Below are 14,864 nucleotides of genomic sequence, written 5' to 3' on the forward strand. Positions count from 1 at the left end.
CTTTCGCATATTAGGCCCAAAGTTTTTAGAATGCGTAGTCACCGCCTAACGGCACCGGGGGGACAGTTTAAAGGGCACACACACACAGGCCCATGCACCCACACCACCTCGCGGCATTACACCTGTTCAATGGGTCAGGGCACGCACTGTGGCAGCGCCTCCTCTCCTGGCAGCCTCCTCTCCGGCTTGTGATTAATCACCGGCAGCGACAAAGATGAATTTACAGAGATTTTTTGTCCGTAAAAGTTTTTACTTTCATTGCCCCGGACTGGGCAGGTCCTGGGACTGGAACTGGGACTGGGACTGGGCAGTTAATTGCGTTGCATGGACTTGGACCGAGGCTGGTGGCCGGGAAAAAAGTGTTGCCTCCCCGGTGAAACTCGGCTGCTCTAATTAAATTCATGCGACGCAGCTGTCACTGGCAAGGAAAAAGCATTATCGACTTTTAGGCGCTTAATATTTCAAATGAAAATGTTTTTGATGTAAACAGAGGGAAGTCAAAGGAAAACCTTGGCAACATCTTCAACTTCCGCACTGGCCAGTGCCTCGCGAAGTGTCGCCGGCATTAATTTCATTTATTAATTTTTAACTACGCCCGCGCACCAAAATAAAAGGAGCTTGATAAATGGAAAGCTGGAAGGAGCCGAAGCTGGAGCGGAATGGCGGCTGGGGGGATGCTGGGAGGTGGCTCCAAATCTTTTTCTTTTCTTTCATTGTGCTCGTCCCCATTTTTGCTGCTTCCTTTTTTCCACCGCTTTTCTTCTCCGACCTTTTTGTTAATTTTTTTTAATTCTTTGCTTTTCACTTGAAAGGCGCTCGAAACGTGGAGATGCGTCGAGGCTCGCTAATGTCCTTTCTTTTATCATTAAGTAGAAAACGTGGGTGTCCTTTTTGGGGTTGGCTCGGGGCTCGAGGGTGGTCCGTGTTGGGCGTGGCAAGTCCGTGTCATGCTGTGGCAGGGGCGACGGAGATACGCAGGTATTTTAGCGGCCATTAGAGAAAGCCTCGCTCTGTCGGCTTAAAGTTCTAAAGTAGCCCTGTTTTTCACTTTGAAAATGGCGGTGGAGCCGAGAGCTGAGAGCACGTCAAGCAAATAGAATCTTAATAATTGATAAAAAATTTATATTAATAGCCAACTTGTATATGACATCTGTAAGACGCTTGCCGGCGACCACTAGCGAGTCCGGGTGCAGCAAGCTTCAGCTCCCGTAATTAGTTACTTAAAGGCTATATCTGACTAACAGTAGTCTCGTGCCTGGCGATTTTCTCGCAGTCGCAGGTGCAGGAGAACTTGACGTCAGGATACAGGTCAACAATGGTCGGCGTGGCGTCCCGATCTTCGAAGGACGCGTACTGCCGGTTGTGGTGGATAAAGTTGAGGCTGAGCTTGTCATTGAACCGGCGATGCTGCTTCTCGCCGAAGACCTTGTACCTCTGGAAGAGCTCCCGCATTATCTCATTGGGGTACTTGAGGTAGTTGCGCGGAATCGGATAGGGGGTGACGGCATCATTGACTCGGATGGTTCGCTCATCCTGCATCACCGAGGTCTTCACATTATCGTTCTCCCACATCCCCTTCTGGATCTGCCCAGTGTGCATGTGGTAGAACACGCCCTCCCCGTTCTTGTAGCCACGTGCGAAGTGGCCCTCGTAGCGGTTGCCATTAGCTATATGTGGGAATAGTCGGTTAGGAAGTAAAGCGCCCTTATAGCTCCCTCTACTACGAACCATAGAACATGACGCCAAGGCCGTGTCGGAAGTCAGTCTCCCACTCGCCCACATAAATGCTGCCGTCCTTGTACCACTGGATGCCGAGACCGTGGCGCCTGTTCCTCAGCCACTTCCCGAAGTACACGCACCCATCTGGGTAGAACTGCTTCCCCTCGCCGCACTTCATATCGTCGTACCACTGTCCGGCGTATATCAGCTGGACGTTGGTGCCCCGCTTGCGCAGCATCGACCCGACTCCCTGCCGCTTGTTCTGCACCCAGTGTCCCTCATAGACGAGCTGGCCGTCCGGCACCTTCTTGCCCGCGAAGTCGGCCGTGGTCCGCTTCGCGGTCTTCTTCACGCCCCACCCATGAAGCTTGTTGCACAGCCAGTACCCGGAGTAGGTGCCTCCGCCAGGATAGTAGAAGGTGGCCCGTCTCCCTGTGCTGCAGACGGGCTTATTGGGACAGAAGTAACGCTCCAAACAGGTTGCCATGCTCTCAACAAAAATTTAACTTGAACGTTTCTGGGCTGCTCTATTGTGTGTTGTGGTCTGGCGTGACAATTGCAAAATTGATTATTTGGGGCCTACTTCGTAGAGAAGGGGGGCTGCTTCGGGCGGAATGTTTTTCGATAATCTGATCCTTTGATAAGAGGACCTTTTCCAAACACGACCCACCTATACAAATGCAAATAATGGGCTCAGCCCAACTCATACATGCGTGAAAGCGTGGCTCTGGGCAGTGGCAGGGGCCGGGACTGGGAAGAATGTCATTGACACACTTGAAAGTTTTGGGGTTAGCCATTGTGTGGGAATCAAGGATAAATATAAGTCATCATAACACATGAGGGAGGTGGAAAGGTGAACCGCTCTACCCGTGAGGAGTGGACACTGATTGGGTCACCTTTATGCCATGTGCTTGTCATTTGAATTATGCAAAAAGTGCGAAATCCCACCGGAAAGTGGATGTAGCTGTTGTGAACAGAATAAGAAACCTCGTTTGCCTTGTAAAGTGCTTCCTCGCAGGGGTAATCCCCACTTCCCACAGCTCCTTCCTATGAAGCCTTTTGGTTCAACGGTTGTACAACTTGACCGCTTAACTGTGGACTTTGATTGTTAGAGCCTAGCCTGGGATCTGAGTCTGGTCCTTGCAACCACCCCAGCGAACACTGTCCGTGCCCTCCCAGGAATTCCGGGTAAGCTGTTTTGCATAAAGTGCAGCTGCAAAAAATGAGGGGTGTCGTTATTTGCCGAGGTACCCCTGGATTTTTTCGACTTCCTGCTTGTCTCAAACTGGCATCCCTTTGGTTATGTTAATTTCGATTCCGCCGCTTCAATTTCATGGCACAATGTTGCAATTTCGCTTGGGAAGCACTGATGGCAATTAATCGAGGCTATTAAACTGCCGACTATTAATATTCCGGGAACGAGCCTCCTGCTCTGCTGGCCAGCATTGGAGGTCAGCCAATCAGGTTGCTAATTTTTGCAGTTGGGGTGCTGGTGAAGCGGATATCTGCCTGCGGGTGAAGCAATTGCAAGTGACAGGAGCTTTAATTTTTCTTCCTTTCGACGGCCTACTTTCGGGGGCTGGGCGGGGACTGGTTGCCATGTTTATGATAAACTTAATTCAGTGTAAATGAACGGCGCCATGGCCGGGGGCTCAAAGTTGGGGGATACTCCTTGGGCTAACCACATCTAGGGAGAATTTCTCGTTTTATTTTCACTTCTCCTCTTCTCATCCATCCTCTTGTTTTGATAAACTTCAAATAAACAAATCAACGACGGAAAAGAAAAACACACAACTCAGAATGGTGAAAACTTTTTTCGTTTTCGGTTGAATGAAATGGAAAATTTTAATTGCTCTGCCCGAAGTGAGTACTCAGAAATTCAGGCGTTGTATCCCATCTTCATTGATTTTGGGCCCCTGTATTTCGAATTGTGTGGTTTCTGAAATCAGTATAATATCTACATAATATCTCTAATAATGTTTAGTCCCCCAACTTTGCAACCGGAACCCCAAAGACTCAGAGCTTCACTGTCAATCTAAACCCAACAGCCCCAACCCTTGCAAGTTGAAATAATTGTAAAGCGCACACATGCGAAGATGAGGACAAAATGCGACACGCACGGGAAGGACGAAAATTGCAGATTTTTCTCATTAAGCTCATGTCAGATTAGCAGGGACAGGGCAAGGGGCAGAGCTCGGTGTTGGCGCTCGGTTAGAGCCAGAAAGCAGTACACACGGGTGCCATAAATTACTTGCCCCCGAGACAACCCTTGAAAAGCAGCGCGAAACTTTCTCTCAGAAGACGGTGCGCGCATCGACGCTACCCACAACAGCATTTGTTAAAAATTAAGTGATGGGGGTGCTCAATATGGCCAGGACGTGGGTTGAGCCCGCTGGGTGGCTGGGTGGCGGGGTGCTGATTACAACAACACACAATGCCGCGCTGCGACGGATTCTTGGCGAAACAACAGCAATTGTACCGAACAGGGCGCCCCGAGCTGGTCGCACTCTGGGTACCCTCACAGGACGCTACGCCAAGTCGGATTTCAGCAATCAGAGTCAGCACTGGCGACGCCGATCTCTGTTCGCGTATGCTCATAAGGAGAGAATGCCTTCTGTAATGAAAAAATTTGCATATTTTACCGTGTCGCGACGTCTGCTCGCCGATGGGGTTGTTTCCCGGGCAGGCATCATTCGAAGCATAAGCGAAGCCCAGAAAGTACTATGTATCTGTAGGATGCCTGGCGATGAGAGTCCGGGGGTGAGGGCCATGAAAAGTACGGAGTAATGAGTGGTGCTTCGCAGCTCTTTCCAATGGCCGAAGGATTCTCCACCTCCACTACCGCCCTTTGTTTCAGTTTAACCCTTTCCGGACTGGAGAACCCTGCCCACTGGGCAGCCGGCCGGCAGCCAATGAGGGTAGAGCTCAGGGTTAACCCTTTCTCTCTGAACAGGGGTGGGTGAGGGTGCGGGAAGTCCCTCCCACCCCCGCCTACCAACATCGGTCATTGTCGATTTCGGCAAAGTTCGGGCGCAGAGTTTTCTTGGCTTCTTGGCTTCGGAAAACTTTGATTTCATTTGATTTGCATGCGCCAAAGTTTCTTCAACTGGAAAAGAAAACAGAAAGCGAGGGCCACCGAATTCCTCGCTCGAAACAAATTAACAGTCCAGTGATTATTGTCAAAAGCAAAGGAAGAGGAAGCCGGGACAAGTGCCTATCGGGCACTCGGTCCTCCTGCTCTCCTCCCCGTTTTTCCCGTCCTGTCCTGGCCACCAATTCAAAAATTAGAAAAGGGCATAATTTTAATGAACTTTCTCGTCGAGTTCTAGCCGCCTCCCATATAAACATCGCCTGGTAGCCAGAGCAGCTGTCGGAAAAGGACTTACAAGTTTTCATTCTGCTTTGCCCACTTGTCTTGGCTTTTGAGTTGTTCGTGAGCCTCTTTGATGGGAGTTTGTTTTTCAAAAGGAATTTTTTCCAAACCAGAAACGAAAAAGTTGTGCCTCGATCTTGTTGGGATGGGGGAGAGGTAGGGCGAGAGGAACCTGAACAGGACTCCCAGCGCGCAGCGTGGTGCTGGAATAATCACTTCTGCTCAGGGGCTGCCGATCGCAATTACATATCTGTAGGTGCGTGCTGTGACCTTTCCTCGAGCAACTGTAAACTCTAATCCGTAATGGGACTCAAATTGCAGCGGCTGCAAGCCAAAGGGAGGCGGGACACCTGCTTGCGCCCCCGCAATTACTTGCTCCGAGTGTCGATTCAACGCCGTCGACCTATGACATTTGTCATGCAAAACTATAGATGATGGGCTGAGCGATAGGCGCAATCCAGCTGCCAGAAGACCTCGCAATTGGGTCAGTTGATTTCTTGAGCTACTAAGAATCTTACAAATTGCCAAGTTAACTCGCCCCTGACATCGGAACTGAACACTTCCTTCATTCCTTCACGTGGTTGGGAGCAAAGTAGTTTAGGAATCCATTAGATCTTCCTTTGGACCTTTGCAGAAGGGATCAAGCTATTAAAGAATAGACGGATTTCAATTGTCTGATGGAAGACAAACCCAAAATGATTGATTAGAGGCCGGGGTGGACACTCAGGTACCTTTGAGGACCTCATCCAATGCGCTGCTCAGCCCAATCTTGCCTAATATTTTACGCTCATTTAGGGCATTATAGAAAGAGACCTGGCGGATTTGTGCAACACACCCTCCCTCCGACAATGGCCTTAACTCTTGAGCGGACCCGGAGGAATTGCAATAGCGGTTCAAAGGATCACAATGGAGCGGATGGGAAAACTAAAACCAACGCCCGCTTGACATTTGGCTGCTAAACAAATAAATACTGCAAAAAACAAAAAGTAAGAAAAAACGGGAGAGTTGCAGGAAAAAAACAGGGAATACTGTTGGCCTGGCTACTGCAGAGCGGGTAGCCAGGCGGGGGTGCCGGGGTGCGGAGATAGGGCGCAGGTCAATCATGAAGAGGTCTCGTACGGGACGGTGTTGCACGGCAGTTGCACTCTGGTGTTGCCTTTCCGAGGAGAGAATAGGAATATGATTCCCCGCCCCAGCCGAGAATTGAAACTGAAATTGAAATTGTGTCATTTCATGCCAGGAGAAGGAGAACGAGAAGGAGCTGGAGGGGACCTCGTATACACCTGGTCTTCAAGCAGTTTTATGTCCTTTGTGTAGGCTGCTTCCTTCTAACTGTCATTTTTAATTGTTTGCGTTTAACGGTTATCAGCTTGCCACCACCGAGCCGGAGTCGGAGCGGACGCATTTATCGGAATCGGAATTTTTGTTTTTCTTTGGGCTTTTTATGGGCGAAACTCTTGACGTGGCCAGTTGCCCATTAAGCTTACTTTTAAGTGCCATTCAGCCCCGTTCGACCTTCTCCGGCCCAGCCCCAGCCCCCATCCCCAGCCCCAACCAGTGCTGAAGCCTCAGTCCTTTCCCGCGCCTTTCTCTATCTGGTCGCTCTGCACTTGAAAAATTTGCGCATGCACAGCAATTTTTCGGCTCGCCTTTCACTTGTTTCTCATTTTCGTTTTCATTTTCATTTTCCTGCCTTCCCCGTATTCCAATCTTAATTTTTTGTTGATGCTTCTTTGGGGTTGAAAATAATTCATTTATGCAAATGAGGGGGTGTTTAAAATTAAGCAAAGAGCACGTAGGCCAGAAGTGGCGGTGCCGCCAACATCCACGGCGGCCGTAATGAAGGAGGTGACTGGATGGGTATCAGTGGAAGGAAAAAGCGGGCCTCGAGCAGCGCAAGGGCAGTAAGGGCATTGGAAAATGATAAAAACAAAGGTTTCTCGTCCTCCCAGGACCTTATATTTTTGTGCGTGGATATAAGTTACAATTTGTAAGCTTTTAATGGCGGCTGTGGGCAGGGGTGGGGGAGTTCCACTCGGGCACTCGGAGCCGGGAAAGTAGATGACTCATGGCGTTCTGCAGGAGCAGGAATTGGTCATATTTCTTGCGTTGTCCCCAGTCATTCATTACATTTCGCCTAATTAGTAGTCCAAACTCATGCCACTCCCTTCTCCCAGCAGCACTGCCTCTAAGAAGCCGGTTAACTGCAATCATCCAGATTTCATCTCAAATCACTGCACAGGACCTCCGCCATTGTCGAATAAACAGCTCACTTCTTAGGACAAATTGATAATGCCGAGGGGTTCCGCTTCTTCGAACGAGTGTTATGACCCTTTTCATCGGCCACAACAATCGCGATTCAGGACGCAGAAAGGAGTAGCTCAGCCTGATCCTGGCGAAACATGACATTTATTACGCTCTATTAGGCTGGGATCCGAGTCAGAGGGAAAGTGGGGAGCGGCAAGGGGACTGAAGGGCACATGTGATTGGGGTGAGGTCATGCGAATCCTTTCTCGCTCGGGGGTGAAGCGTGTACCCGCCGATTGAGGGCGAAGGGCACTCGGTTGGTAATGCGTTGGTGCGAGATTTCTTATGCAAATGTGACACACATGCACATGTGGAGTAAGCCGGGAAACCAGCACTAAACGTCAGCGCGTGCTGCTTTTGTGGCAACACATACGCATATGTGCGGGGGAGGGGCAGTCAGTTGGCAGTCAGGTCGGGCTTATGGCGAAGGCGAAGGCGAGGTCGGGAGGAGGACTGCCTCGGGGCCGGAGCCGTTGTTTGTGTTCTCTTGTTCCTTCTGCGGCACGCTGAAAGGTTAAATGTGGCCGCTGGGCACATAATTTTGTCAAGTGCTGTCAGAAGGACCTTCGCCGCCCGCCCAAGACTCCCACATGTTTGTATTGTCTGGACTCCTTACGTGCACCGTCCATAGTGCTTAATGGGAAATTAACAACTTAATTAATTCCAATGCCATTTATCTTCGGCCGGCTAGGAAACCTCAACGCCACCAAAATCAACAAATTTCCATTGGTCAAACTTCGAGCATCCTTCCCCATCCTGCCCGCAGTTCTCCTTCACAGTTAGATTTATTTATGCTTGTGCTGGGAGGAGAAGGATATGGTGCCGAATCAGGCTCGGGATACATTCACGTCCTGCCACACGCCGGAATAAGCAGTGGCTCTGTGTTGAGACTTTAAGAGCTTCTTCCATCAAATGTGGGGGCAAGACTCCCTTTCCCCAAACTGCATAGTATCCACCTAATGCTGATGTAATTCGAAATCATTTCATACTCAATTTGGAAAATTTGTTTATTTGTTTGCACGGCACAAACAGGCCTAGTTGGGATAGCGAAAACATGTCCCGCATTATGAACTATAAAATATTCATATGCGTTTGCAGGTACTGGGGAAACACATTAACAAAATTCATCCGCGCGTCGTCGAATCCACGGGCACTCATCTAATTGCATTACAGGAAGAGACTGCTCCGGGAGCAGTCCGACTGGCACCCCATAGCAGGCAGCATAGGCCGTAGGCCGGGGGAATTGCAATTCCTTGCTCTCCAAAGGAATATGTGTCGCCTCGTCCTCACTTGCGCCCGCACCCCCCTGAGCTTGTCAGTCTGTCGGCTGCTTTTCAAATTTTATGACATTTTTATTCGCCATGGAACCCTGGTTCCTGGGGCCGTGCAGGATGTCAACATACCTATGTGCTTTCCGCCGCCATTCCCCCAGTCCACGTTGATTTCGCAAAACAAACATTGTTTTATTTCCTCAGGTTTTGGGGCTGCTGTTTTGATGGCGCGGCTTTTAAATTTTTATAACTGCGGTAATTGGAGTAATTGTTTTGGTAGTTTTTATACTCGTATATCAAAACTAAAAGCTTTTCACTGTCCCCCAAGTTTACGGCAGTTCCAATACATGTCCCATTCGTATGATGTGCGAGGAAAAATCCCGGAGATTAATTGCATCTCGTCTCCAAAGCCAGAGGCCATCCGAGTTGGCGTTCCAAGGATTCGAATAAAAAGAGTTGCCTCGAACCAGGATAGTCTGCCGACCGTAATAAGAGTGCCTTCACAAAGAAAACGCCGGGGGAAAAGTATACGGAGACAGTACGTATGTAGAGGGAGTGGGATATATACATATTAGAAATCGTAATGAAACCGAGGCGAATGCAAATGAACAAAGGCACACTCGTACGTACTTCCCATCCTCTCACAGACCAACACTGCTACGAATCCAGCTACATCATCGCATCCTTGGCAGGGAAATCAAAGCGCCAAATGAGATAAAAAGAAAGCCAAGCCAAAAGGCAAAGCTGAGGAAACGCATTGAGCCAGGGAGAAAATGAAATGGAAAAAAAATTGCGAAAAAATAAAATTAAAATATCGATCAGCATCGGTGGTAACGAACTCCAACCCCTTTCTTGGAGAAGCTTTCCAAATGAGACTCCAACCGAAAGGGCTTCCGCAGCGCCTGGCAGTGGGGCAGGGCGGGTAGGGCGGGGGACGAGCGTGGGTATGTCCTCGACGTGCGCTCTTAAAATTAAAAGCATGTTTGATGAGGAAATTGAACTGGCATATGAGAGCGTGTCTGTCTCAGAGCTGCTTGGAGATGAATTTTCGACGTCTGGGGGGTCGCAGAGCCCCCTTCGACGCATTTAAATCCGTATTCGCTCTGGATTTCTATGGCGAAAATAGCCCCTGGATATCGGGTAGTCGAGTCCCGCTCCCCCAGTGATTAATTCGATGGATCTGGGCTAGCCGCTTTCCAGATACTTTCGTCCTTCCTGCCCTCCATCTGCGCTAAGAGTATTCACCCTTTGCAAATGAGCTGCCTGCATAGAAGAAGTAGCTTCGAGCGGGGAGAGTCGCCCACAAGGAGAAAAACACAATTTTCCACATTATCCTTCAACGCTGACGTCGCCGCTGGCAGCGCAGCCAACGCCAACGTTAACGCCAGCGCCAGCGCCGGCGTGGGCGCTATTCAAATTCTCTACTCTTGCTTTACACGCGCGATTTTCGTTGTTTTCGCTTTTACATTTTTTAATAGCTATAGAATTTTCCCTCGGCCTCCGTGAGGGTGGCACATTTTTTTCAATTCCCCCACCGCAACGCCAACCCTGCCAGCCACTTTCGGCAGCGTGGGTTGACACTTAAAACGGTTGCCAGAAACTTGCCGAATCCGTCGCTGACGCCGTCAACTTCCCAGCCCACCAAATCCGCGCCACCACCCATCCGCACTTGCGGGTATTAAACTTAATGTTGATAGTGTAATTTTATATTTAAAAGGAGCATCCGATCTCAAGGGTTGAGTGTCCATTTGCGCAATGGCTTTTAGGTGTTCCAGCCGATCACTAAATATATTATATATAACATATATCATATACCTACATACATATATCATATCATAAAGCTTCGTCTTCTACAGGACTACAGCTTCGTCCATGGCAATTAGTCCTAGCAATAGAGACATAAGCCATGCGCCTTGAGGGCAAAAATCATCCTTCAGGTCGCCGTCCTTAGCCCTTCTGGCTGAGGCTTAATCAGAAATTACTCCATCGATTTTTTTATTTTTCCATCTCCCAACTTGTTTTGGAGATGCCGCTGGCAACAAACAGAGCGGAATAAAAAATGGGTCTGACGCTGACTTCCGTCGAAGCTACCGGCAGCGTGCCAGGACCCACAGAACTTAAAAAAAAGAGAATCCTCTGACAGAGCCAGTTTTTTAAGCATTTGGCGAGGTAGGGGTAAGGGTAAGGGTGGCTCTTAAATTTTTTTCCTTACCACTGCGCATCCTTTCTTTTCTCGGCTGCCTAATGAAAAGTCGCCGTCAATTACAAGGACGACACGCGTCTGCAAAAAATTAATGAAAACACAAAGTTACGGGAAAAAAATGCGAAAAAATTACCAAAAGTCAGCAAACAAAAATGATCCTTGATGGAAATCTTGTGTAAGCAAATTTTCAACGAGAATGAGGTGCTTGGGAGGGGGTAACCAAATAGAAAGGAACACGATTCAATAAAAGGTGAAACAAATATGTATTCGGTGACACGGAGTAGTGGTTCAAACGGTTGGGAATTATTCATCCTGGTTGGAAGGAGTAACTCTTTCATGGATGAGATTCCACTCAGAGGAAGTGATAAGGCAGGCCAGCAATTACACATCTGTTGTGTTTCGATCGAGTCCTGGCATAATCTTAAATTGAATTATCAGGTCCTTTAACCCGGCCTGTACCTTAGCAATCTCCGCTGGCTCTGTGCTTCAACTGCTACTGCCGGCCAGAAATTTGTCTGTCCTGTTGGATCTGAGCCACGACCTTTTGTCTTCCTGCTGCGCACGTGTGTTTGCCAGTTTTCAATATTTACCTCATATGATGTCAAGGAAGCAATCTGATTTCTTGTACCAACTATTGGGGCAAATGAATGGGGCGGCAGGCGGTGGGGGCGGGCGGAGGCAGCCAGCGTACTACTTGTTTGAACATGTGTCCTTTCTTTTCAAATTGACCGTTCTGTTTGGAAATGGTATTTGGATCAGGACATGCTTGGAAGTGGCAAGGGTCAGCAGACGAAGGCAGCACCGCAGGACATGCCAACGAGGCTGGTGTGGGCAGCTGTCAGGGCCAGGACCTAAGCCCGCAAGCCTTTGAGTTTTTTGTTCACCTTGGCGGCCAGCTGCCCAGATTGCTAATAGGCGTAAATGAGACGCCCGACCAGAGCAAAGGAAACAAAAATCTATAAGGAAAACTAATTTCCGCCGCTTTCAAAGAGCTCTCTCAAGGAAGAGCCCGGCGGAGGGCAGGACGTGTGCCAGGCGCATTCTTTGCGCAAATTCCATCCTTGATCCTCCTCTGCGTGTGCGGCCCCTAAATAGGGCTTATCCCCGTATGCTAAACGAAAAACTGAAGAGACAGGAAAACTACGAATTACGAATTACGAACTGCAATCTGCAGTCTGCAGGCAAGTCAACAGAAACCGAAACCCTTTTCAAATGCCGAAAATGCCTATTCCGGATCTGTCTATGGGGTATAATTTTTTGTAGCAGCCGGCATTTGCATACCAAAAAAATTAAATATTAAAAAAACGAGACTGTGCCTGGCAGGACACACGACAAACGCACCCCTCAGAGTGATTTTTTTTGTTCGTTACTTAGACAACGTTGAAAGTCCTGCGGCTGGGACAACCCTTTTCTGAATTTTTTTTAAAAGGGGTTTCCACAACTTTTAATTTGCATTTTGTTGCTTTGTGTTGCTGTTGGGATTTCCAAAATCAAGTTTCAAACTTACCCCAGCAGTTGTCGGCACCGCATCTCTTCATAAAACGCAAATGCCTCATTTTTTTGGTACAGTTTTTTCTACTCTGAATTTGACAAGTGAATATTCAAGTAACTGAGCAAGGGTTAAAAATCCTGCGACCTGGGGTATAGGTATACATAGGTTTATAAAAAACGTGGGTACTCTAGCATGTGCTCGGGCAGAATAATTTGGGTTGCTGTGGTGAGGGTAAAAAATACAGGAACACAGGAAGCAAAAAGGGTGATTCTGGGGAATTTATTCGAGTGTCCAAAAAACTTGTTAAACTGCTTAATATTATGTTTTTAAGCATCGAATAAAAATGAACTAAGGATCATACTTTTTATAATTTTCATCCTTAAGGAGGTTCCTCATGCTTCTCGAATGTCATAGACTAGTAGAATACAAATTCTTTGAGAAGCACTAAAGGGTAAAAGCCCGCTGTGTAGCATGCAAAGCGAAAGTTAATCACAAAATACATTACGGTGGATATAAAAAATAGACGAACAAAAAAATGAGGCAGACGCGCGTCGCGTTTTTTTTCCGAGAGGGGTTAACTTAATTTATGCGCATCGCTGAGTTGGAAGCGTGGCAGCAACGTCGATTGTGGCAGTGGATGCCTTGCGAGGCTGATTATGCAGCACGGCAGCATCACGAACTGTTTTCCTTTTCGCTCGCTTTTTAATTTGGAAAATATGCCTCGGATGGCACGCATTTCTCGACTGTAACGCTAATGTGGGCCTTGTAAATTATCGATTTATGATTTGGCAGAGACTGGCTAGAAGGGCTGAGGCTGGGCCGGGTGTACTCGCTTGGGCTAGGCTACCCGGGCTTGGAACTCGGGCACAAGATCACCAGAAGGCTCTCACTTCTCCTTGGACCCTGAAACTCCTTCCTTTTCCTCTCACTCCCCGATAAAAGCACTTCAAACTCCAATTAAAAATTATAAGCGGCCCTTAAGTCGAGGTCTCTCCCTCGCTGTACCCATAATACCACCTTGATAAACATTTTTACATTAAGAAAAACTTGGTGGCCACCTGCGCAGTCGACGCCAAATGATGCCGTTAAGATGCTTATAGCGAACCGGGGCGGCGAGCAGGGGAGTAAATACTTCAAAAGGCATTTAGAACAAAAAACCAACACAAAATGAAAGCCACGTTCCCCAACGCCGCAAAGGGGGGTGGCTAAAAAGGGGTGGCAAACGAAATTAAATTTTGTACTTCGCATAAACTTAATTACTCGCCTTGGCCGGCTGGGGGAGAGGGGTGCTGCGGGCGACCAGGGCGCCCAGGACGACCAGGACGACGGGCAAGGAGAGGTCTTCCATCTTCTGGAGAGAGCCTGCGCAGTCGCGAGATCCGCCTTGGCTTCATTCATTAATGGTCGCGCTTAATGGGAAATATTAAATTATGTCGCACTGCATTGTGCCGGGCTGGCTCCGTTTTGGGTCCTTTGCTAATTTAACCCTCCGACGCCAGGACACCGCTCTGAAGACGCTTTTGTCTTCCAATGGGATGCTTGCTTTCATTCGAGTGTCAAACAAAGTCATTTCCATGTTAATTGCTCGCCATTTTGTGCCTTTGGTCCTTGGCCCGGTTGATAGGCTGATTATCCTTTCATTTATGCAAAGTTCTGGCCGTTGTTAATTCGCTTATTTCGCTGCCGTCATCCTGGCCCTGGTTTTGTCTGCATCTTAATTAATGTTTTCCTTGTTGTTATGCAAAGGAGCCGTCCTATTAAAAGGATATCATGTTGAGTCCTGCCTCTTGCCAGACCACTTTGCCGGATATGAAAGGTAATTAAAATTTCTTTATTGGACTATTTAATTGCTTTGCATATTTTGCGGCGTGGAGGTCCGAGGAGGTCTTAACGAGATAAAAAACTTTTTTAGCGCCTAGCTCTCAAAATGTGGATATGAAAATGGATCCATATTTAATCTTTAAGGACCTGTCGGTTCATGTGATGTTGCTTTTTAAAGTGTACCGTCAGCCTGAACCGATTACGCTTTTGTAATCCCTGTCCTCATGGTGCAGCCTCAAATTAGTCAGAAGGCTGCTCGAACGAAGGCTCTTAGAGTGGTCACAACCTCTGCGGCGGTCCCTTTATGCCATAAGCGAATTACGAGTCCATTAGGGCTCTCCAAGGCACCGAAAGTGAAAGTTGGTCGCTCCACGAAAGTAAGTGCGGCTTTATTAAATAATACGTGGTTGCGTCGAAATCCTTTTAGGCCCATGTATAGGTTATAATTAAATTGAGAGTCTCTGAAACTGATGCTGACCAGCATCCCTTCGCCTCCTGCCTCGCGTATGAAAAGTATGCTACAGTTTTTACGCTTCGCACAAGGCACCCGCCAAGCAAAATATAAACAACTGTGCAAGGAAAAACCCACAACAAATCGCTTAAATCGTATCAACAGTTTGCCAACGCACACCCACACCACACCCACACCCACACCCACTCGCACACACAAGCCCACAC

The 14,864-nt window shown here is 48.2% G+C and overlaps 1 protein-coding gene across 1 annotated transcript; it reads right to left on the minus strand.

Annotated features, from left to right (window-relative positions):
- Window positions 1-483: 483 nt before the first annotated feature.
- Window positions 484-2,274, minus strand: LOC6494367 (MORN repeat-containing protein 3). Its single transcript, XM_001960414.4, has 2 exons — window positions 1,729-2,274; window positions 484-1,667 (listed from the first exon to the last, which is right to left on the minus strand). The coding sequence occupies exons 1-2, from the start codon at window positions 2,204-2,206 to the stop codon at window positions 1,228-1,230; spliced, it is 918 nt and encodes a 305-aa protein (XP_001960450.1). The 5' UTR covers window positions 2,207-2,274; the 3' UTR covers window positions 484-1,227.
- Between the last annotated feature and the right edge of the window lie 12,590 nt (window positions 2,275-14,864).

Source organism: Drosophila ananassae, chromosome 3L, assembly GCF_017639315.1.
Source record: "Drosophila ananassae strain 14024-0371.13 chromosome 3L, ASM1763931v2, whole genome shotgun sequence".
In the NCBI taxonomy this organism is placed as follows: domain Eukaryota; kingdom Metazoa; phylum Arthropoda; class Insecta; order Diptera; family Drosophilidae; genus Drosophila; species Drosophila ananassae.

Bases quoted from the DNA above. Each gene is read 5' to 3' on its own strand.
- LOC6494367 (XM_001960414.4), bottom strand. From the start codon at position 2,206: ATGGCAACCTGTTTGGAGCGTTACTTCTGTCCCAATAAGCCCGTCTGC. The intron at 1,668-1,728 runs GTTCGTAGTAGA...TCCCACATATAG, and splicing joins CCTTGGCGTCATGTTCTATG to CTAATGGCAACCGCTACGAG.